This window comes from Rhinolophus ferrumequinum, chromosome 10, assembly GCF_004115265.2.
Source record: "Rhinolophus ferrumequinum isolate MPI-CBG mRhiFer1 chromosome 10, mRhiFer1_v1.p, whole genome shotgun sequence".
NCBI classification, from domain to species: Eukaryota; Metazoa; Chordata; class Mammalia; order Chiroptera; family Rhinolophidae; genus Rhinolophus; species Rhinolophus ferrumequinum.
Window position 1 is genome coordinate 3,487,633 of NC_046293.1, and position 22,468 is coordinate 3,510,100.

The following is a 22,468-nucleotide window of genomic DNA, read 5'->3' on the forward strand; positions in this document are numbered from 1 at the left end:
CCAATAATGCAAATTGAGTAGTGCCATCGCCTACAATTTCCTGTGTTTCTGGAGGACCGAAACAAAAAGACCCAAAGTTATTGAAACCTTACATTTGTCCCTGTCCAAGAAAAGATACTAAACCCATGAATTCTAACACCATGTAGTTTTGTACTCTTTGTCAGCTATCTCATACTGTCGGGAGGTGGGAGGGCAAAAAGTGGGTTTTTCCTCTAATTTTCAGGGATGGGTCCACATTTAACAGTGAAAAGTAACAATTTTGTTGGATGCCTCAGGATATTTTGTGGTCCCATTGTTGTTTACCAAATGCAGAGTTCCTCTCACGTAAATCAAACTCTTCAGTATATGGACCACAGAAGACATCAGTTAACTATGACTTTCCATCCTTTTTCCTGTCTAATCCCATCTAGTCATATTTGATTAACTTCAACTTGAGTTATTCTGAAGATCTTATATTTTGTCCTTTATTCCATGCTCCTAAAAAATTGCAGGTGGTTAAAATATAAATCCAAGACACTTAACAAATGAAACAGAATTCAGCTACAGAAAACTCAGTAACCTGACTCTAATGATTCAATCATCACGTTAAAAAATATTTGAATACTGAGAGAGAGTTTTCTAAGTCAAACACAACATAATACTTTTTTTTACCAGCTTCTGTTGTGCAAGTGGTAATTCAAATATAAATGAATGTTCAGAAACATAAATAACTTAAAAATTAGATATAATTTCAACAGAACAATACAGTTCACACCAAAAAAGGCCGAAACTGGGAAAGTTCATACCTCGCTTGTGAAAGGCAAGCGAGATTACTGGCAGCTCGAGGTTCCCAACCAGACACAAGCTGTGCCCTAAACACACTGACCACTGTGGAAAACAGACGTAAAAACAGATTTTAAAGAAAACCGAAGATGGCAGCGTAGGTAAACGCTGTGCTCTCCTACTCTCACAATCACATCAAAATTACAACTAAACTACAGAACCACCATCACTGAGCGTCTCCTGAAGTGTAACTGAACAGAAGTCCTACAACTAAGGACATACAGAAGAAGCCACATCAAGACTGGTAGGAAGGGCAGAGACTCAGAATTGGCTGGTCACACACACACACACTCACACCGTGGTTAAAAATCAAAAGGGATATCTTAGCTGTGGAGGTCCCCTCTGGGAACAAGGGGTCCAAGCCCCACACCAGGCTCACTAGCCTGGAGTTCTAGTGCTGAGAAGAGAAATCCCCATAACTTCTGGCTGTGAAAACCAGGGGAGATTGTGGCTGAGTGAGACAGAGGACGGCTGCAGTCCCAGACGCTCCTCTTAAACAGCCCACGCACGGACTCACTCGCTGACGGACTCACTCGCTCTGAGCTCCACTACTGGGGCAGCAGCTCAAAAGGCACCAGGGATTCACTGGCAGGAACTGAGTTGTCTGGCTTCAGGGCAAGGGCTGGTGGGGCAGTTTTCTATGGGGCAGAAGTGCTGGCAGAAGTCACTGTTCCTTTGTTGAACAGTGCTGCGTATGAACCCAGCCTTCGTACACAGGTGACTGCCATATCTGAGTCTCCATCAACCTGGCTAACACCATTCGCCCTGCTGTGGTGATTCCATGAGACCCCGTCCCGCCCAACTTGCAAGCCCACCCAAGTTGCTTCCAGTGGTTTTGCCATACAAACAGCCTGTCTTGGGTCATGCTGCAGACTTTCCTAAAACTTCTCAAAAGCTCCCAAACCCCAAACAGGCAGCATCTGGCTTTAGTATTCCCTATACCTCTTGCTAAGCAGCCCCAAGCCTGGCACTGGCAGCAGACAGCTTTAGTTAGCAGCTTAGCCTCTCACAGGCATCTTCAAGCCCAGCACAAGTGGTAACCATCTGCAGATCACTTTGTAGCTCATACCAAGTGGCCCCAGGCAGGGCACAGGCAGCAGCTGAATTTGACCTTCAACAGAGCTCCTTCCAAGAAGCCCGAGAACCAACACTCCCGGTGGCCAGCTTCAGACTACACCAGAGTACCACCCACCCACCTCCACAAACACACCCAAAGGGCAAACTGGGCAGGCAGCAGAGCCCAACCTAATAAAGCAAATCCTACTCTGTAAGACCTCAGCATCTACACAGCAGCTCCTTCACTGTAGTGATTTCACTTATATGTGGAATCTAAAAAACAAAATAAACGAACAAACAAAACAGAAATAAACTCATAGATACAGAGAACATTTTCATAATTGCCAGATGGGAGGGGGGTTGGGGAATGGTGTAGGGGGGAAGGAATTAAAAGTACAAAATGATAGTTACAAAATAGTCATGGGGATGTAAAATACAGCATACGGAATATAGTCAATAATAATGTAATAACTATGTATGGTGTCAAGTCGGTACCTGATTTATTGGGGTGATCACTTCGTAAGTTGTATAAATGTCTAATCACTGTTTTGTACACCTGAAGCTAATATAATATGGTATGTTAACTGTAAATGAAAAATAAAAAATTATTAAATAGAAAAAAAAAGAAAACAGTTGAGGAGCACTAATAAAGGAAAACAACAAAAATTTTGATGAATTTTATAATGATGAAAGAGTCAATTCCTCAGAAGACACAGCAATTATAAACACACAAGTAGGTACCTAACAAGAAAGCCTGAAAATAAGTGAAGCAAAAACTGACAAAATTTTAAAAAGTAGAAAACAATCAACTTTCAATAATGAACAGAACGAGACAGAAGACCATCAAGGAAACAGAAAACTTAAACACTATAAACCGACTAAACCTAACAGACATCTATAGAACACTCCACCCAAAACAGAATATACATTTTTCTCAAATACCTGGAACATTCCCCACGATAGACTAAATGTTTGGTCATAAAACAGGCCTCAGTATATTTAAAAGTAATGAAATGATATAAAGTGTACTCATCAATCACAATGACATTACATGACTGAATTTCTCCTCAGATCAGAGGACCACAAGTCACACATCACCCTCTAATCTTTAATGAGCCATCTACTGCAGCCACACTGGTCTGATCTGCACACTCCGAAAGCGCCTGTGCATTTCCACGCCGTGTTGTCTCATATACTCAGTGCCCCCACCACCATCTTACAAAGTTCTCCGTATCCTTCAAGGCCTAACTCAAACTTACCTCACTTTACCTTTCACAGAGCCTCCAGAGTCTGCTGAGAAACTTTTCTCATTTTGTCAACACACGTTGTTTTAATTTATTGTTCAATTGTTATCATTCAAGTTTCTACTTAACAGCTCTATAAGGAAGGTGATCTGTCAGGATGTTCTTCAGCAGTCAACTTTATAATAAGATACTTACGGCCATTCTGATTCAGGATGCTTCTGGTGAGCTTCTAGGACATTAATTGCAATATTGAGGTTTTCTTCCAGTTCTTTAATTCTTGAAGAATTAAGGCATGTGAACAAAATCATTGAAGAGTAGGCAACAATTTTTTTGTCTGGATGATTTAAGCAAGACCTTCCAAATTAAAGAAATGAAAAGTGTTAGCCCAATTTAACAACACAATAAAATACTATTATAGCACATACCTAATAATAATCCCATTAACAAATTCAGCACATACTGATTTTTTAAGAATGATAATACTCTGAATACTGAGAATTATAATACTCTGAAAAATGTACATCATTTATTGTGAAAATAGCAAGTATAAAATTAGTCAAACATAAAAGTATCCATTAATAGTTATGAGGGACAGAATGTTTAAGGGAAAGATGGTATATTGGCAAGAAAAAGAATCTGGGGTCCAGAGCCTCAGTGTACATCCTGGTCCATCTACCCATCAGCTGTGTCATCTTAGAAGGGTCACTAACTATCAGTTATGCCATGGGTCATGCACTTTGGCAGTTTTCCTTTCAACTTCATAATCCTCTTCTGAGGAGGTATTATCCTTGCATTACAGACAGAGAATGTGCTGGCTTACTTGCCCAAAGACACAAAATCAGTACCAGCCAAAACTGGAATTCAAATTTGGTTCTATGTGGCTCAGAAACACATGAAGAGTGCAGTCACCTAACCTCTTCCAGTGTGTTTTCTGGTATGAAAATGGAACACACTCACAACACCTCCTCGGCCTACCTCCCACGGCCTCTGTGAGGATGAGATAATGTAAGTAAAGCACCAGGTAAACTGTTACAACTTCTCTGACCACCAACACATGTTCAGGGGCCCCTCCTGTTTCCATGACACCTGGATTTCTCTAGATGGCCCGTTCTTACACTACCATGTGCTCACTTATTCCTCATAAAGATAACTGGCATATATATGCCTTCAACTCTGATTATCTGCAGGAATTTGAGCGGCAGTTAGACTCAGCGAGCTAGAAGTGACACGAGAGGCATCTGATCCAAACACCATGCTTTCCAGATGACCCAGAAAACCTACACAACCAGGGAAGGCAGCAAAGAATGCAGGCAGCGGGTATGAAGAGTGGGCTTTGGACCCGAGAGCAGCTCTGTCACTTGCCAGAATCAGCGTCAGTTCCCGCGTGTGTCCAGATCCCCGGGACCTACCCAGCAGGACTGTGCACAGAACAGGGATAACACAGAGCAAATGCTATTGACCGATAGCAACTGCTCTGTTGCTTATACTGCTGCCAGCACCAAAGTCACAACGCTGGGAGGCAACAGGGCTGGGGCCGCCCTCCCAGACGGCGCCTTTCCTCTTCCCTATCCGCTCACCTTTTCTCTCTGCTCAGTTTCTCACAGACTAACAGCTGCTCAAAGCAAAGTACGAGATCACCGGGAAATGCACCAGGACCCGATGGAGGGAAGCGGCCCGGGGGTCCCACCTCCCAGTTTTCCACAGCCACCAGAACGCTCGGCGCTGAGCCAAACGCGTCAGCGCTCAGTAAACTAATGAATGATTAACTCACTGCCCGTGCAATGTTTTCTGGCTTGTTTCTTATTTTTCCCTTGTAAATGTTTTCTTATAAATAATTACAGTGCCCTTAACTATGTATTTCTTATTTGAACCAAAACTTTTATTTTCTTAAAGTAAAACGGACATACAACAAAGGGCACAGATCTTTAGTGTACAGCTCAATGAACGCTTAGGGACGAATACACCCACGTGACCACCACCCACCCAGATCAGGACAGAGAACATTCTCAGAACCCTGGAGAGTCCCTGGTGCTCTCTCAGCCAGCACTCAACCTGCCACCACCCGAGCAAAAACACTGTCCTGAATCCTATTACCAAAGGTTCGTTCCCCCTGGTTTTGTACTTCATGTAAATGGAATGACAGAACCACAATCTTTTCAGAAGTTAGAAAAACTCTTATCAAAATACTCACAAAAAGAGTTCTGGGAAAGCATGTAACCAGACAACAGACTGCGAATCTTCATTTCGCGAGGCAATATTGCCCAAAAACTGCAGGCCACAGCGAAAAGCTGAGTTTATAAAAGTAAAAAAGACATGTAATTTTAAAAACATTTTTAACATAATGAATGAATACATTTTAATAAGAAATATTCCCCAGGAAGTTTGTGAGGTTCTTTTAATTATAAATGTCTCTCGCCACGATGAAACTCTGGGCATGACATCAATATTAAAATGCCTTACCAAAACAATGCATTCTACAAAATTAACTTCTTAAAAAGACTGTAAATGTTAACACAAATAAACTTGTTTACCTACATGAAATATCATTGGAATATGGACTCCAATTAAACACTTAGCCTGGGTTTTTAAAAATTTAACTACATGCTGTTTAAAATAGACATCTAAAACATAAGGCTACGGAAGTACTGAAAGTTAAAAAATAGTAAAAAGATATACTAGGCAAACATCAGCCTAAAAAGAACATCACAGATCATTTAAAATCAGACATAAGAAACCTTAAAGCTAATGATTAAGGCAAAAAGTGTCATAAGTGATTTTTTTCCTAAGTTGTTTCAGAATGACGTAATTCACCAAAAAGATATAATAATTTTAAATTGGAACGACCTAATAACACGACCTCAAAAAAAAAAAAAAGTATATATATATATATATATATATATATATATATATATATATATATATATATATATATATATATATATATGAGGGGCTGCCAGTTAGCTCAGTTGGTTAGAGCCTAGTGCTCTTAACAACAAGGTTGCCGGTTAGATCCCCACATGGGCCACTGTGAGCTGCGCCCTCCACAACTAGACTGAAACAACTACATGACTTAGAGCTGATGGGTCCTGAAAAAACACACTTAAAATAAATAAAAGTTTTTTAAAATTATGTACATGTATATACATATATATACATATATATATATGGAAAATGACAAAAGTATAGAGGAAAGAGAAAAATCCACAGTTAAATTGGGCGATTATAATACACCTTTCTCAGTAACTTGCAGAACAAGTAAACAAAAATGTCAGTGTATTTAAAATATTTGAACACGATTTAATAACCTCGCTGACATGTTAGAATATTCCACCAAATAAAACTGCAGATTACTGGACAAAATCCAGAATACTGACAACAGCACATACTGGTCTTTGAAGATATGAAGCAACAGGAATTCTCCTTCATTGCTGGTGGTAATACACAATGGCGCAGCCACTTTGGAAGACAGTCTGGCGGTTTCTTACAAAACTAAACATACTCTTAGCTCACGCTCCAGCAATTGTGCTCCTCCGTCTTTACCGAAAGGAACTGAAAGCTAAGTCCACACAAAAACCTGACATGAATGTTTATCGCAGCTTTACTCATAAGTGCCAAGATTTGGAAGTCACCAAGATGTCCTTCAGCAGGTGATGGATAAACTGTGGTCCATCCAGATAATTGAATATTATTCAGCACTAAAAAGAAATTAATGATCAAGCCAGAAGACATTGAGAAAACTTAAATGCATATGATTAAGTGAAAGAAGCCAATTTGAAAAGGCTACATACTGTATGATTCCAAGTATATGACATTCTGGAAAAGACAAAACTATGAAGATAGTAAAAAGATCAGGAGTTACGGGGAGGGGGGCGACTAAGCAGAGCTCAGAGGATTTTCAGGGCAGTGAAACTTCTCTTTATGACACTATAATGATGAATACATGTCATTATGCATTTGTCCAAACCCATAAAATATATAGTTCTAAATAACCCATGGGGACAAAAAAAGAAATTATAATGAAAATAAAATATTTCAAACCGAATGTTAACAAAAATATTACGAACCAAAACATCTGGGATGCAGCTAAAACAGTACATAGATGGAAATTTACAGCTTTAAAATGCACTATGCTGGGAAAGACGACTGATGAAAATGAGCTAAGCTTTCAAGAAATTATAAAAAGTATGGCAAAATAACTCCTCGAAAAACGAAGAAAATAAAGATGAAGAGTAAAAAATTATTAAAATGGAAAATAATAATAAAATAGAGAATATCAACAAATTCAAAATTTGATTCTTCAAGAAGCTTTATACTGACCAACCTTTGGGAAGACTGATCAAAAGAGAAAAAAAGCACAAATAACAAAGACAAATTTTCAGAAATGAAAAAGAGGACACCGCCGTAGATCTTGCAGACATCAAAAAATATCAGAAAATATTACAATCATTATGCCAAACTGTTTGAAAATTTAAATAAACGAAACTGTAGAATATAACTAATAAAAACTGACTGTAAAAAATTCTGTGAAATATTCAGAGAAACCCTGAAGAGCCCTCTAACCATTGAGGAAATTGAATCAGTAGTCAAACGTTTTCCCGAAAAGAAAACCCCAGACCTAGACGGTTTCACTGGCCAGTTCACATTCACTCTCCAGAGAACATAAAAAGAGGCAGCAGACTCCCAAATCAATGTTATGAGGCTAGCATAACGGTGAGACCCAAATCAGAACAAGGATAGTATCAGACAGGAAAATAACACTCACGTGAAAAATACTCAACAATATACTAACAAAATGAATCCAGTACTATACAACAGGACAAAGTAGAATTTATACCTGCATTGAAAGCTGCTTTAACATTAGAAATCAAAAACTGTAACTGACCACATTAACTTATAAAGGACAAAATCATATGATATCTCAAATACTACAGAAAACATGTTTGATGAAATTTAACACCCACTCATAATTCAAAGCAAAACAAAACAAAAAAAATCCTAGCCATCAAAAAATACAAAGGGGCTTCTTTAACCTAAAAATGGTGCCCATAAAAATCTATAGCACACATTCTAATTGCCAACTGGAGAGGAGTGCTCCTTTTGAAAGGGGACAGGTCAAAGGTACCTGCTGTTACCATTCCCAGTCAACACCGTACTGAAAATCTCAGTCAGCAAGACAAAAAAATAAAGGCCTAAAAATCGGAAAAGAAACAGAACTGTCATTATACCCTCACAGATGAAATGTCATTTCTAATGTATGTAGAAAATATTTTTTAAACGTATGTACGTTGTTTGATTTAATAAGAGCTATAAATGTTGCTGGATACAAAGTGAATATGGAAAAAAAGTTTTTCTATATACAGGGAGTGAGCAAAAAACAAGAAAAGACATTATTTATAAAAGCAACAAATATATGACCAAAAATGTAAAATTCTAAAACTTGACTGAGAGATAATAAAGTAGAACTAAGAGAAAAATTATATCATGTTCACAGATTAGAGGACTGCTTTTAAATAGAGATTAAATGCAATCCCAAACTAAATTACAACGTGTGTCTGTGTGTGTATGCCTGTGCGTGTGTTGTTAGTTCACACACCAGAGCATGTGTATATGTTTGTGTGAGTGCTCTATAATTTTACAAGATGATTCTAAAATTTGTCTGAAGATACAAAGGATCGAGAATAGCTGAGATGTTGTTTAAAGTAATAAGGTAAGAGGATTTGTTTTCACAAGACAGTAAGCAACAGCCAATAGAAAAGAACAGAACAGACTCAAACCTATACTGACATGTGACTAATGACAGAGGTGTTAACAGCAGACAGTTGAGTCAAAGACTGTCTTTCCAAAACTAACACTGGGCACCTGGGCATCAGTGTCAAAAAAATGCAATGGGACTCCTTTCTCACACAACACAGGCAAGTCCATTCCATGCACTAATATAAATGTAAAGAAGTAAAAATAGAAAGATTTTAGAGAACAACCCTGCAGAATAAGATTTTTACACATGACACATAATACCCATAAAAATATTAATAAACAAGAACACATTAAAATTAAGACTTTTTTTTCTCGAAAGACAACACAGTTAAAAACAACAACAAAAAAACCTATCAACAGAATAGGAAAAGATATGGAACACAACTGCCATAGGATTCCTATATAAAATATAATAAAAGAGCTCTTATAAATCATTGTAAAACACAAACAATCCAATAGAAAAATGAGCCAAAAATAAAAAAAAACCCTAAGCTTGAAAAACACTTAATAAAATAAGATTTCCATAAGGTAAATATATACATATATATGAAAAAGTGCTCAATCCCATGGGAAAACCATGAGATTCTACTATGTATCTACCGAATAGGCAAAAACTGCAGTCAAAAATAACAAAGTGTTTGTGAGGATGTAATGCAACAGGAATTGAAGGTTCTCGCAAGTCCTTTATGTCCAAGAGATTCCCTGAGCTCTGTCGCACCGACGGCATTCATATAAACTATGTCAGAGTGGGTTCCAGTTACCAGTAACTGACTCTCAGCGCCAAATGAAGCCTTCATTGCTTGCTCTGTGAAAGGAAGGCTGGGCCCTTCGAGTCAGTTTTGTCAGCTGGCACAGACAGCCTCGTCAGCAGAGGTGCTGGAAGGGCACTGGAGGAATGGAGGCAGCGCAGGTTTTCCTCTTGCTGGCTCTGAGGTATTCCTCGGGCCAGGCTTCTCAGGGCACTGTTTCTCTAGCATCCACCTCCTGCAGCAGACTCCTGCAATGGGCACCTGCAGTGCTTCTCCAGTAATTAGCTCCTGCACAGCCTGACTACCAGCAATGTGCAACAGCCAGAAACTTCCTCGGGATGCTTCAAAGCAAGTTCCAAGTCATGGTACCTCCCCGTGGACTACTCCCCCCTGCACCCCATGACAACCTTATGAAGGAGGTAATATTCTCCCTGCTTCACACAAGAGGAAACCAAAGTTCAGAAGGTCACTGACTCACCCCAGGACATGAAGCTTTTAAGTGGTACTAAGTAGGGCTGGAAAAGCAATGGTTCCTAAGCTTCCCAAGGCATAGGATCAAGGTTGACCAAGAAAGGTTTAAAAAGCCACAGAAGAATTTGAGTTGAAATCAAAGATTTTGCTTCATTAAAGGAATTGGCACCAGGCATCGACCAGGAGACATTTTTAAGGGCAAGTAAATGCCCAAAGACCTTCAACTTTCTAGACCCCTGCTTTGCTGGAAGAGAGGAGTTGGCCTGCTGTCCTCGCACTCTCCCAGGACCTGAGGCCTCCTTCCAAACCCTGTCGCCTAATCCCTGAACACAGGGCAGGCTGCTGGCCCAATACCTCAAAGGCACGGTGGTTGTAAAGATTGAAAAGGATAAGGTGCGTAACGTGCCCATGCTAGTCACTTATTCACTAACCAACAACAACTGCTTGCTTGCAAAACTGTGGCCAAAAATCAAAACACTGAAATGAAAAAGGTATAAAAAGAAAACAACGCGCCAAGAACCTCAAAACTGAATTAAGCTGGTGTTATAATCTAAAACAGTGACACGGGATACAAAACTGCACGTACACATTTATACCCACACATACAAATACTGAAAGTGACTAACAAGTTAAGTGTTTGTCTAATGTAGCCTGCCGAGACAGTGATTATTGTTCTTTCCACTTTTCTGAGTTTAAAAAAATTACTCCAGAATGAAATTATACAAAATGTTTATAATAAAAAAAAATCTTCATTTTTAAGATAAGTCAGTTTTAAATCACATTTATATTTCTACTTAGTATTTCAGGACATTAACTCTCAAATCCTTGTAAAATTTAACACACTGAAAAGCCAACAACATAAGTTGGTCTGAGAGCCAACTGACCCAACAATTTATCAGGCAACTAAAAATTAGCACTTTGAATCAAACACGATTCGAGGAAGGAGAAGGTTTAAAGATGTCCTAGAAACAAGAAAAAAAACTCCATCCAGACAAGTACAAATAATAGTTTACTTTTACCTAACAGTTTATCAAATGATCTTTATGTAAATATTGCAAATGTTACAAAGCCCCTCAAAAATCCCAACATTATTTTTACAGATTAAGAAAAAATAAAGGCCAAAAATAAGACCAATAGCTCAATTAAAATAACTCATGCTTGTGTTTACATAAAATTTGATGAGCATAATATATTCGTCACACCACTGTAATTATTCTCTGAAAATAATACTCTAAATATTATTTTGACAATGTAATTATAGTTCTTACCTCAAAAGTGGTTAAAAAAAACTGGCACAGATACCCTGCTAAAATTCTACCAAGAATAAGGTTCTCACAGAGAAATAGTCACAAGCTACAGATACTTTATTAGGAGCCAGGATACTTTTTAAGAGTTGTGTTAGGTTTGAACTAATATACTGTAAATTTTTTTAAGTTTCACTGTTGAACCCAAATTTCACTGTTGAATTCCAAATAAAATTCAGTAATATCATTACCGAAAGGTAACGTAGTGAGCAGTATCTCTTACTTTTTGTTTTCCTTCTTGCCTCAGTAATAGCCTTCCAACTCTACCTATAAACCCAGGTTCTCTACTTCAAAAGGAAACAACTAAAATATTAAAGATGCACATGCATCTTCAATAAGCAGAGAGATATCCCCCGTTCGTGGACTGGAAGACACAATGTCATTAAGACGGCAGCTCTCCCCAAATGGATCTATAAATTCAACATAATGTCTAGCATCCACAATATATCAGCAACTCTTCCGACTTGACAAGAAAAAGACAAACAGCCCAATTAAAAACTGGGGCAAGGACTTGAACAGACATTTCCCCAAAGAGGATTTACAAACGGCCAACAAGCACATTCAACGTCATTAGTCATTAGGGAAATACAAATCAAAACCACATGAGATACCGCTTCATCTCCACCAGGATGATTACAATCTGAAAAAAGGAAAATAAATTTTGGCAAGGATGTAGAGAAATTGGAACCTTGCACATTGTTGGTAAAAATGTAGAATGATTCAGCTGCTGTGGAAAAGCCTCAAAAATTTAAATATACATTTGCCCCAGCCACTCCCCTCCTAGGTATGTACCCAAAAGAAATGGAGGCGGGTACTCAGACATGCATGTATTTGAGGTGGCACAATAGCCAAATGGTAGAAACAACCCAAATGTCCATCAACAAATGAATGGATAAACCAAATGCGCTCTCAGCGTACAATGGAGTACCATTCAGTCATGAAAAGAAATGAGGTGCTGATATGAGCCACAATGTGGGTGAACCTCAAAAAACATTACCCTGAGTGAAAAAGCCAGACACGAAAGAAAGGTCACATAATTCTATGACTCCGTTTTTATGAAATATCCAGAACAGGTAAATCCAGAGACAAAAACGCAGACAGCAGAACGGTGGTTGCTGGAGTGGGAAACGGAAAGTGACGAAATGAAGAAAAGAGGGAAAAACTGATGATGCCGGAGAGACGGGATAATTTCAGGAGAAGAGTTTCTGAGTGGGCGAGTGGGGATGGGACTCAACGCTCAAGGGGAGCGCTGGCTCCCGCTGATCGTCCTTTAATCACAGCGTGTGGACGGCACTTCCGCTGGGCATCTTATTTAGGGGCACATCACGACAAGAGAAACCTTCTGCCACCACAGGTCCTCGGCGGTGCCAGTGACACACTACCCACCACACCAGTGTTTTTCAGCAATTACAAAACAGCACATTCTGAACTCTTTGTGCATTATCATACCACACACGGACTTCAAAAATAGCTGCCTTTCCATGCAAGACAGTGAAATCTGTATTTTATTGCTCATTTTTAAATCCTCCAAGCTGAGCTCTGCGGCTTCCGTTTTATTTAAAGTGGAGTAACAAATATAACTTTATAGCATCTCAAAAACACCTTACAGCTAAGTCCTATATCCTATCAATTTCTTGAGAAAATTCGAGAAATTACTGTTGTTTAAAAAAACTTAAAGCAAACCCTTTGTAAATTCTCAGGTAACTTAATTAATTCAAAAAATAATTACGACTCCCAAAGGAAAAATTCTAAATCAAATAAAGATGCAGGAATTTTAACGAATAAGTTTTAAATGAAAACACTAAGAAACCACGGAATAGAATGAGAAATAATCCGAGTCAGGCAGCACCACTAACAGCTAACTTAGCCTATTTCACTCTGTGCCTCAGTTTCTATGTCTGTAAAAAAAATATCCCCTCAGTTCTCGATCGCCCTTCCTACAGCAGCCAGTATGTTAACATTAAGAAGGCTTCACTTTATATAGTAAGTATAGGCATTAAGAACTGTATGTAAATCAATTTATAAATCAAATCGTTTTAAATATAGGGGGAGGTTTCTCATTTAAAGGAGTATTTGTTGACTTATGCTATGCTTTCTTTATTAAAAAGAACTTTTTAAACCTACAATCTAGTACATCTACTTATAAGCTAGATATTTACATTGAGATTTTCTTACTAAATGACTTAGTATTTCATTTCTTAGGATATAGAGATCATATATTAAAATTCTATATTTTGTTTTATATGATATTAAGATAATAACCCTAGTTCAAAGTGTTGATACTAGTAGTTTAAGAACCAAAAACATTCAAAAAAGCCTAGAAAAGCTTCCTGGTCTTCAAATTCAGAAGCTTGATTTTCCTCTTAATCCCCATCCACAGCCATTAACAATCAGAGCTAAATTGCCACTCTGTCACACTCTATGTTTGTTTATTTAACAGATGTAGTATCTGGCTCCCCCATGTGAATGTAAGAGGTATTCTCTGCTTGGGTCACTGTTCCGATCACACCCCACACCCAGAACGGGGCCTGCCGCATCCTTACGTAGAGAACCACCCTGTGTGACTTTGCTCAGGCCACCATACAAAGTACCATCAGCTGGGAAGCTTCAACAATCCAAATGTCTTTTCTCACAGCCCTGGAGGCAGGATCTGAGATGAAGGCGACGGCAGGGCTGGTTCCTCCTGAGGCCTCTGTCCTTGGCCTGTAGATGGCCGTCTCCCCGTGTCCTCACATTCCTGTGTGTCTGTGTCCTGCTCCTCTTCTCAGACGGACACCAGTCATACGGGATTTTTAGGTCCCACCCTAGTGACCTCATTTTACCTTAATTATCACTTTAAAGGCTCTATCTCCAAATACAGTCGTATTCTGGGGTATGAGGGGTTAGGACATCCACATATGAATTTCAAGGGACACAATTCAGTCCACAAGAGAGGTAAGAAAGGAAGTTGCTCCAACTTTCTTTTATGGTAACTCTTTAATATCACTAACAAAGTGTCTTGTATCATGACATACAGAATATTTGCTTTAAAGAATGACGTAATACTCAAAGTACTGGTTTTTAAACCTTTTCAAAGATAACATAATTCATGAATCATCCAGCAAGTTACCTGTCAGCAGGGACTCCTGTTCCACTCGCAGTTCCCGAAAAAGAAGAATCAAATCAACAGCAACGCCAATTGTATCCAAGTTCCTGTATCAGATTGTTCAAAAAGACAAAGTTAGATGCCTTCTTCTTCCAAAGCCTGCATTTCAAATGACCCCAGAACAGTATTGAGATGAGACTGCTGGTGAACAATTCCTGTGGTAGGAGAACAATGGCCTCCAAAGACGCCCCATCTACTCCCCCAAACCCGTGAATGTTACCTTCCACGGCAAAGGGGCCTTCCCAGTCAGGGGAAACTAAGGCTCCTGAGACAGGAAGAGTATCCTGGCTTATTTGGGTAGGCCTCACGTAACCACAAGGCTCCTTTTCAGAAGGATGCAGATGGTCCAAGTCAGAAGGATTAAACAAGATACTGCAAGTCAAGCTCCCGGGACAAAGCCTGCTGCTTAGGGCAGGCTCACCCAATGCTGGTTTCCTTCCTCACCGGGCTGGCAGAGGACAAAGATAACGGCCAGCCCACAGCCAAAGTTTCTGTTCCGAGGCTCTCCCTTCCCTCCTCCCTCACACCAGGGCCTCCTTGCCTAGAAAGGGACAAAATAAACTAGCCTCTGGCCCACTCTTCTAGCACATAACTAGTCATGTTTTTAAAATGTTAACTATTATTATCAAGATTATAATTGTTTCTATCCATTTATCTGCAAGTGGATGGCAGCTTTGGTTTAGAATTAAAGTTCAACAACCCTAGCTTTTCACCCCCTCTCCTTTCATCTTAAAAATCTCATTAATCATATCAAAGCCTCAGGTCTAAGAACTGTCTAGGCAGCGAAGGGCGTCCCTCAAGTGGCTTCTGGACCGGCCTGACTTCCCCCATCACAGCAGTGACAGGGAGGCCTCAGGCTCTATCTACATTCAAGTTCAGGAAAGAAAGGTGAGCGCGTTCTTTGTGGCTTCTGAGTTCATCCGCAGTAAAAAATGTTCATGAAAAAGCAGATTCCATAAAGCCAAAAAGCAAAGGCGCTCAGGTCTGGAGGAGAGAGGCACATGGAAAAGGAAAGAACAGCCACGATACAGGCACCACGTTATACGACCAAGACCGGTGGCAGGGCAGCTTGCCACTTCACACCACCTTAAGGAAATCTGAAGAGAAGTCATCTTAGAAATTTACAAAACATGCTCCCTGTTCAAAGTAAACATGAGGGTAACGAATTAAAACATTTGCAACTAAGACAAGTGAGGCCCAGAGCTGCCTATGCATTTGGGCAGACAGAATCTCGGATCCAAGATTCAAAAATAAGTTCAAATCACTGTGCTATGGAGAAAACCAAATACCTCAAAACATATTATAAATGCAAATGAGAAACCTGAATACCCCGTCACGTTAAGCTCACTCTACTACAAGTATACCACTTATGCTCAGAGGAGTCTGCCCTGAAGACGTGTCACAACGGCTGACACGCAGATGCCCACATACTTCCTACCAGATGCACCAATATGACAGAACCCGCATGCGCACACAGAAATGAAAGGAAAGGCATATATGGCACTGCAAAGAACACTACCTGATTGAGTTCTGGTTCACGTAACACTCGATGCAAGCGTTTCGCAGACACCGGAAGCACTCTGTAATTAACTGCAGACTGGAGGCCAGCTGTTCCACTTGGGATGGGTCGTTGCAGGCCAGCTCAACCGCCTGAGAAGATTTCTTCAAGATGTCCAGCACTCTTTGGAAGATGGTCCTGGGCGCCGTCTCTCTGAAAAAAGGATCCAGTTGTTACGAAGCAGAAAAGGGTGATCTACTTTCCCAATGTCCTGTGCAGAACACCGCTGGGACTCCTTTCTGCGGGGAGGTGAGCTAGGCCTGCCTCTCCCCACTCTCTAACTTACAACACAAAATGAAGAGCTACGTGTACTGAGTGCTTCCTCCGTACCGGGCACTGTTCTGATCCACCTTTTCGTGTATTGTCGCATTTAATCTGTGCAGTAATTTTATGAAGCCAATACTGTCCTCTCCGCTTTCAAGGTCAGATAACTGAAGTAGAGGGGAATTTAAGTGATGTGCCCACATCCCTGAGGTCATCCAGGCCAGAGCGACCATCCCACCTGAAGCAGTGGGACTTTGTTCCCACCCCATAGGACAACCCAAGTCCCAGTGTCAGGTGACTGTTCTGCTCATGGATCTGCCCTTAATACGAACGGAATGTCTGTATTTCATGTTCCAGACAGAGAACAGAGCCATGTCCTCTGTCGCCCTATATGGCCCTACAGTACAACTATGAGAAACAATATTCACAAAGAACTACCTAGGAGGCAAACGCACTATCCATTCTCTAGATATAGACAAGCTGGCAACACGTGCTGTGAGTGTCGGCCTGTGTGTGTGTGCGTGTGTGTTGCGTATGTGTTCATTTAACTACACAGATGGGGGTGGGGGCAGTAGGTAGAGACACAAGAGACACAGAGAGAAAGCCCTCTCCAACCGAGTGCAGGCCCAGGGGAACAGGAACCTGCAGCTGTTCCCACACGCCTCTCGCGCCAGGAACACGGCCTGCAGTGGCGATCATTCCAGAGCTATGAAGACAAGAATGTTTCTGTACAACGTGGCACCTACATGCAAGGCAACTTCCTCATTCCGTGACTCCCCTAAAGAAACAGCAATCTGTTTTAATGGCAGAAGAAATACTGCTGTGTGGAAAATTTAAGAGATTATCGCAGAGTAATTCTAACCATGTGAATCGTGTCCTTTTGTAATCACAGCCCGTCCATCTTAGCCTTGCACTAAGCCGGACATCCAGGGAGCTGCACATTTGCACAGAACTACTGATAATGTGACTCCCCCGCCCCAAGCCGCTGTGCCCGCTCAGGTGCTGGCCCGGACGCCACAGACCCCTCCCTTCCCGCCTCAAGCTTCAGGACCATGAGCACTTGTACTCCAAGCGGTATGTTTTCATCTTCTGGACAGAGAATACACACCACACTACTGAGCTCCGTCGGGGCCTCTCAGAGGTCTGGGGTCAAACCACCACCCATGTGTAACACTCAATCCCACGGCAACACTAACCTGATTTTTCCTATCTGCCTTTTCCCTTCTCACCCATCTCCTCCCTTATCTTTTATTGTATTTATCTGTATTCAGTTTTTAAGGTGCTTCAAATTTGTTTTTGGAAAGAGGCATAGTGTAAACTGATCAGTTAAAAATGGGGAAATCTGCATAAAATAAAATAATTTGCCCAGGTCTCCCTGGTCAGCCCTCCCTAAATGTAGCTCATGAAGCGCGGTCTCCATGTCGCAGTGACTGAGTGACTGAATAAAAAAGGAAAAGTTCGAGGGTACAACATCGATCCTGCCTCAATAACTGTATAAAACAATTAAGTAAGCCATTTTCAGGGCCAATATGCCATAAAAAGAACATTGATTAACGCTCTCAGGAAGCTTTAAGGAATACTAAAGTAGACATTAATATGCTAAGAAAATACCCATTTTAAAAACATGTCAGAGAATGCCAGGAGTGATCACGATTTCTACAACAAATAATAAAATAACTTTATTATTTCATCCTTCAGTCAAATAAAAATAGAGCTCTACACCTTGAGTAATCTACAGTTAAGCCTCCTTTTTCTAGTAAGATAGCTAAGAAACATATGTTTACACCTATGATAAAGAAGCCAATACAATTTCTTTCAGGTTACCTTTGCAAATTACCTCTCACCTGGGCATCAGGTCTTCCCTGATGTCACTCTATGAAATCTTAACATTCGTTTTACTCAAAATTGACATCTAGCACAGCAAAAATTCTGGAATCAAACTATGGTAGACTAAACAAGATAGGGAAAAAGCATTGTTCTTAGGAAAGCTGAGTAATGGATATTCCAAGTACAGAACAATTAGTAAGTTCATGAACTTTCCTGTGAGTAATTCCCAATGTCATATTTTAATTTGTCGTATATGCACCATGCCGTTTTCCCTTATTACACTTTTAACCAAAAGAAAAATGTTTACCTGAGCTAAAGGCAATGAAAAGATCCCAAATAACTTTTAACAGCTACTAAAGAGGAATCACAGCAGCATCTAACTGACACACAAGAATTCGCCTGATCCCAAACAATTTGGGATTATGTTCACTGGCGTTTGCTCTCCCCATGTTGCACACCCATCATCTCCCGACAGCACCAGGCACTTGGAATCCTGTGTCTGCGCAAACGTACGCCCTCCCCCAGGATGCCCTTTCCATGCCACCCCCACCAATTCTCGGCCTGGAACAATCTTATGTCTCCTTCCCTCTCAGCCGGGTGAAACCCCTCTGCTACTCCAGGCAAACCAGTTCCCATCTCCAGGGCACGCAGTCCACGAGACTGGACTAACACTCATCCACATCAGAGGATATTCACTCATCCAATCTGTCTCCCCAGCTAGTCTATAAATCGCCCCAAAACAGAGACTGAATAAAAGAGACTATCTCATTTTTTCCTTTATTTTTAGGGCCCAGAACCAAGTCACTAATTGTACGTGTTCAATTCAAGTTTAAAACAGTGATGAGACTATTCTTATACTCAGTGTATGAGTATGAGAATACTCATACACCGGACTGCTTCCCAGCTTGTCATGTGACCCAAACCCCTCCTGAGTATGTGCTCTGAGCCAGGCACCAGGCCTGATGGGGGCAGTGACATCAGTGCACTTTGCCACAGCAACTGGGGAAATATTGAGGCATTAGCTCAAGTCTTCCATTCCCTTTAAGAAATCCACATATTCTGGACTCAAAACTGGAACACTGTCATAGTTAAAGATGGAAATATCTTATGATCGATATTTCACAAACATCTAATTTCTCCTTCTGTGCTAAATGATACAATGGGTACGCGTAAAGGGGGAGGGCGGGGAGAGGAGATGTAACCAGATTATATTTTTAATTTCTTGAGAGCAGAGACAATTTCTCAGATGTCTGTATCCCTCTATAAAGGATGGGAGAGAAGCCCTTTCCTCTAGAGCCATATAATAAATAGCTGTAGATGTCCTTTACCATGTTTTGATACCATATAATACATTAACAACTTTCAGCAGATGAGGACAAAAAAAGCTTTTACTAACAGCAAATGAAATACGATGAAAGCATTTAACTCTCTTCTATACTCTGTACCTTCCGTACAGTCTTGAAAAAAAGCTGTTTGGCATCACAGACCCAAAGGAGTCCTAATGTACTCTGTCTGCAAAGTCTGCTCACTGTCAAGACAACATAGCTAAATATGTGTAATGATTAATGACAGTGAAATAGCTAGTAAAGATCAGTCAATCGTTCCTATATTACAAATGTTATTAATAATAAAAATTGCTGTCATTTCTGCTTTAACCAAACTAACACAAAATATGCACAAAGACTTTAAAAAGCTTAGTTACTTCAATTCACAGAAGGCAAAAAGTACTTAAGAGGACAATTAAAATTCAACCGTTAGACATTCCTATTACATAGGAATGCATACCCTGAAGACAACGTATAAATGAAATGTTACATTACAGAACAACAACCAAAAAAAAGCGAAAAAAGCCTCTGAATTATACAAAAGGTAGAATTTCATTTCCTTCAAGTTTGAACAGATCTGTAGGTTTAATCTTGGCAAGTGCTGTTTGAGAAAAATTAAAGAAAACTACCCGTGATTACATGTAACCGGTTAGATAGGTCTAATACACTGTATGTACACACATCTTACAGTGAATTCATCAGGTGGGACCGCCTATTGAAAGGGAAACTAAATGCTAGTCATTGTACTGCTACAGCTAAGACTTTCATACTTGTTAAAAGATTTACTCTAATACCTCAGATTTAATTAAAAACTGGCATATGTGGTTTAGAGTAGTTTAACCACTGTCACTAAGAAAAACTATTAAAATATACACAAGTTCAGAGATTAAAGTAACAATCACTGGTTGTTATTTAAAACCATAAACCCCGCTTACTGATTTGACTGGGCTGGATTGAACAAAAACAGAAAATAAAAACATTTCTATCTCCTACCAGAAATACCCTAGGGCAAAATTTTGAAATTCATCTTTGCAGATCTCAGAATTCTTTTTTATACTCTCTTCCGCTCCTGTCACATCCAGGCCTGTCAGGCTGTCCCTGCCACCCCAGACACTCTAGTTTGCAAGGCTGGCAAATGTCCTCTGTAAAGGGCCAGAGGAAATTCGCCTCTGAGGGCCTGACAATCTCTCCCAACTTCTCACCTCCTCCACTGTAATACAAAAGCAGCCACGGGCAACACCTAAACAAGCTAATGGCTGTGTTCTCATAAAACTTTTTATGGGCATGTGCATTTAAAGTCCATCTAATTTTCCTGGGTCACAAAATTTTATTTATTTTCCCCAGCCATTTAAAAATGTAAAAACCATTCTTCACTCAAAGATTACTGGAGAAAAAAAAACAGGTGATGGGTCAGATTTGGCCCAGGGACCATGGTTTGGCGACTCCCGCTTTAAAGGGTTCCAAACATATCAGTCCTCTCTTCTCCCCCAAAGCATTGCATACTTCCCCATTACCCACTGTCCTCACCAGTCAAAATTCAGCTCTCAGAACAAACAATCTCAAATGCACTGAGAAGTGAAAGAAGCTAAGAGAAGGTGAAATTGCACAGAGGTGGGGAAAAAAACCACTGGATAGAGTGTCCAGAAACAGAACTGTGAGTGTAGAAGAACTTGATAAATGACAGTGCTCGCACGAAATGTCTGTAGGGGAAGGCTGGACTGTTCTAGAAGAGGTGCCGTAACAACTGTCATCCACATAGGAAAAAACTGAATTGGATCCTTACTTATAACCCTACTAAAAAAGTAACTCCAGATGGATTTAGGAATATGGTAGGCAGAACTATAACACGCTGGAAGAAAATGTGCTGTTTCCCCGAAAATAAGACCTAGCTGGACAATCAGCTCTAATGTGTCTTCTGGAGAAAAAATTAATATAAGACCTGGTCTTGTTTTACTATAAGACCGGGTATAATATATAATATTATAAATATAATTAACATGATTTATAATATAATACATACAATACCGGGTCTTATTTTACTATAAGACTGGGTATAATACCGGGTCTTGTATTAATTTTTTCTCCAAAAGACGCATTAGAGCTGATTATCCGGCTAGGTCTTACTTTCGGGGAAACACGGTATGGAGAATATCTTTTTATTCTCAGGTAGAGAAAGATTTGGTGTGTGAGACTTATTAAGAACCTTATTTAAAAAGTGGCATTTGAGCACAGAACTGAAGAAGGAAGCAAATTATGCACCTTCCTGGGAGAAGAGCGAGGATGGAGGTGAAGGCACATCTGGTAGTCAGGAAAAGTGGGGGCTAGCCTGGAAGAAACCCAATGAGGGAAGGGAGTCAGAGGTCGGAGGGAGACAAACTGCGCAGGATCCACAGGCCACGGAAAGGACTTCAGCTGTCACCCTGCTGTGATGGATGACAAGGAGGCATCTGGGTAGGGGAGTGGTATCCCTGACTTTCATTTTTAAAGGGTCCCTCTGGCTGCTCAGTAAAGAACTGATCAAAACAGGAGAAAGAGAAGACACCAGGAGACCAGTGGGGACTCTCTTCTTGGAAAGAAGTGGCGGCAGCAGACATGGTTAAGCAGAGATGAGATTCCAAACATATTTAGAAGATAGTCAATAAGATCTGACGACAAAGTACTATGAAAGACAACTGAGAAAGGGGAGTCAAGGAGGACTCCAAGCTTTGGCCTGAGCAATAAATGGACAGATGTATTTGTTGTTTACTGCAATGGAGAAGACTGCCATGAGATATTTGGAGAATGGGACTTAGGAGTTCAGTTGGAGATTTGGTAAATTTGAAGTGCCGATTAGAAATACAAGTGGAAAAAATGGAGAAGGCAGATGAATAGACAAGTCTGGAGACAAGTCCAGCTGGAGAAAAACGTTGGGAGTCACCAGCAAATGCAAAGTATTAAAGCCACAAAACT

The 22,468-nt window shown here is 40.2% G+C and overlaps 1 protein-coding gene across 2 annotated transcripts in view; it reads right to left on the reverse strand.

Moving 5' to 3' along the window:
* ATXN10 (ataxin 10) overlaps positions 1-22,468 on the reverse strand; it is a 146,052-nt gene that overhangs the window by 110,239 nt on the left and 13,345 nt on the right. For both annotated transcript variants that reach the window (XM_033117020.1, XM_033117021.1), the window contains exons 2-5: positions 16,065-16,256; positions 14,510-14,592; positions 5,314-5,410; positions 3,318-3,476 (exon numbers count right to left, since the gene is read on the reverse strand). In XM_033117020.1, coding sequence (XP_032972911.1) covers positions 3,318-3,476; positions 5,314-5,410; positions 14,510-14,592; positions 16,065-16,256 — 531 coding nt within the window. The remainder of the gene's footprint in view (positions 1-3,317; positions 3,477-5,313; positions 5,411-14,509; positions 14,593-16,064; positions 16,257-22,468) is intronic.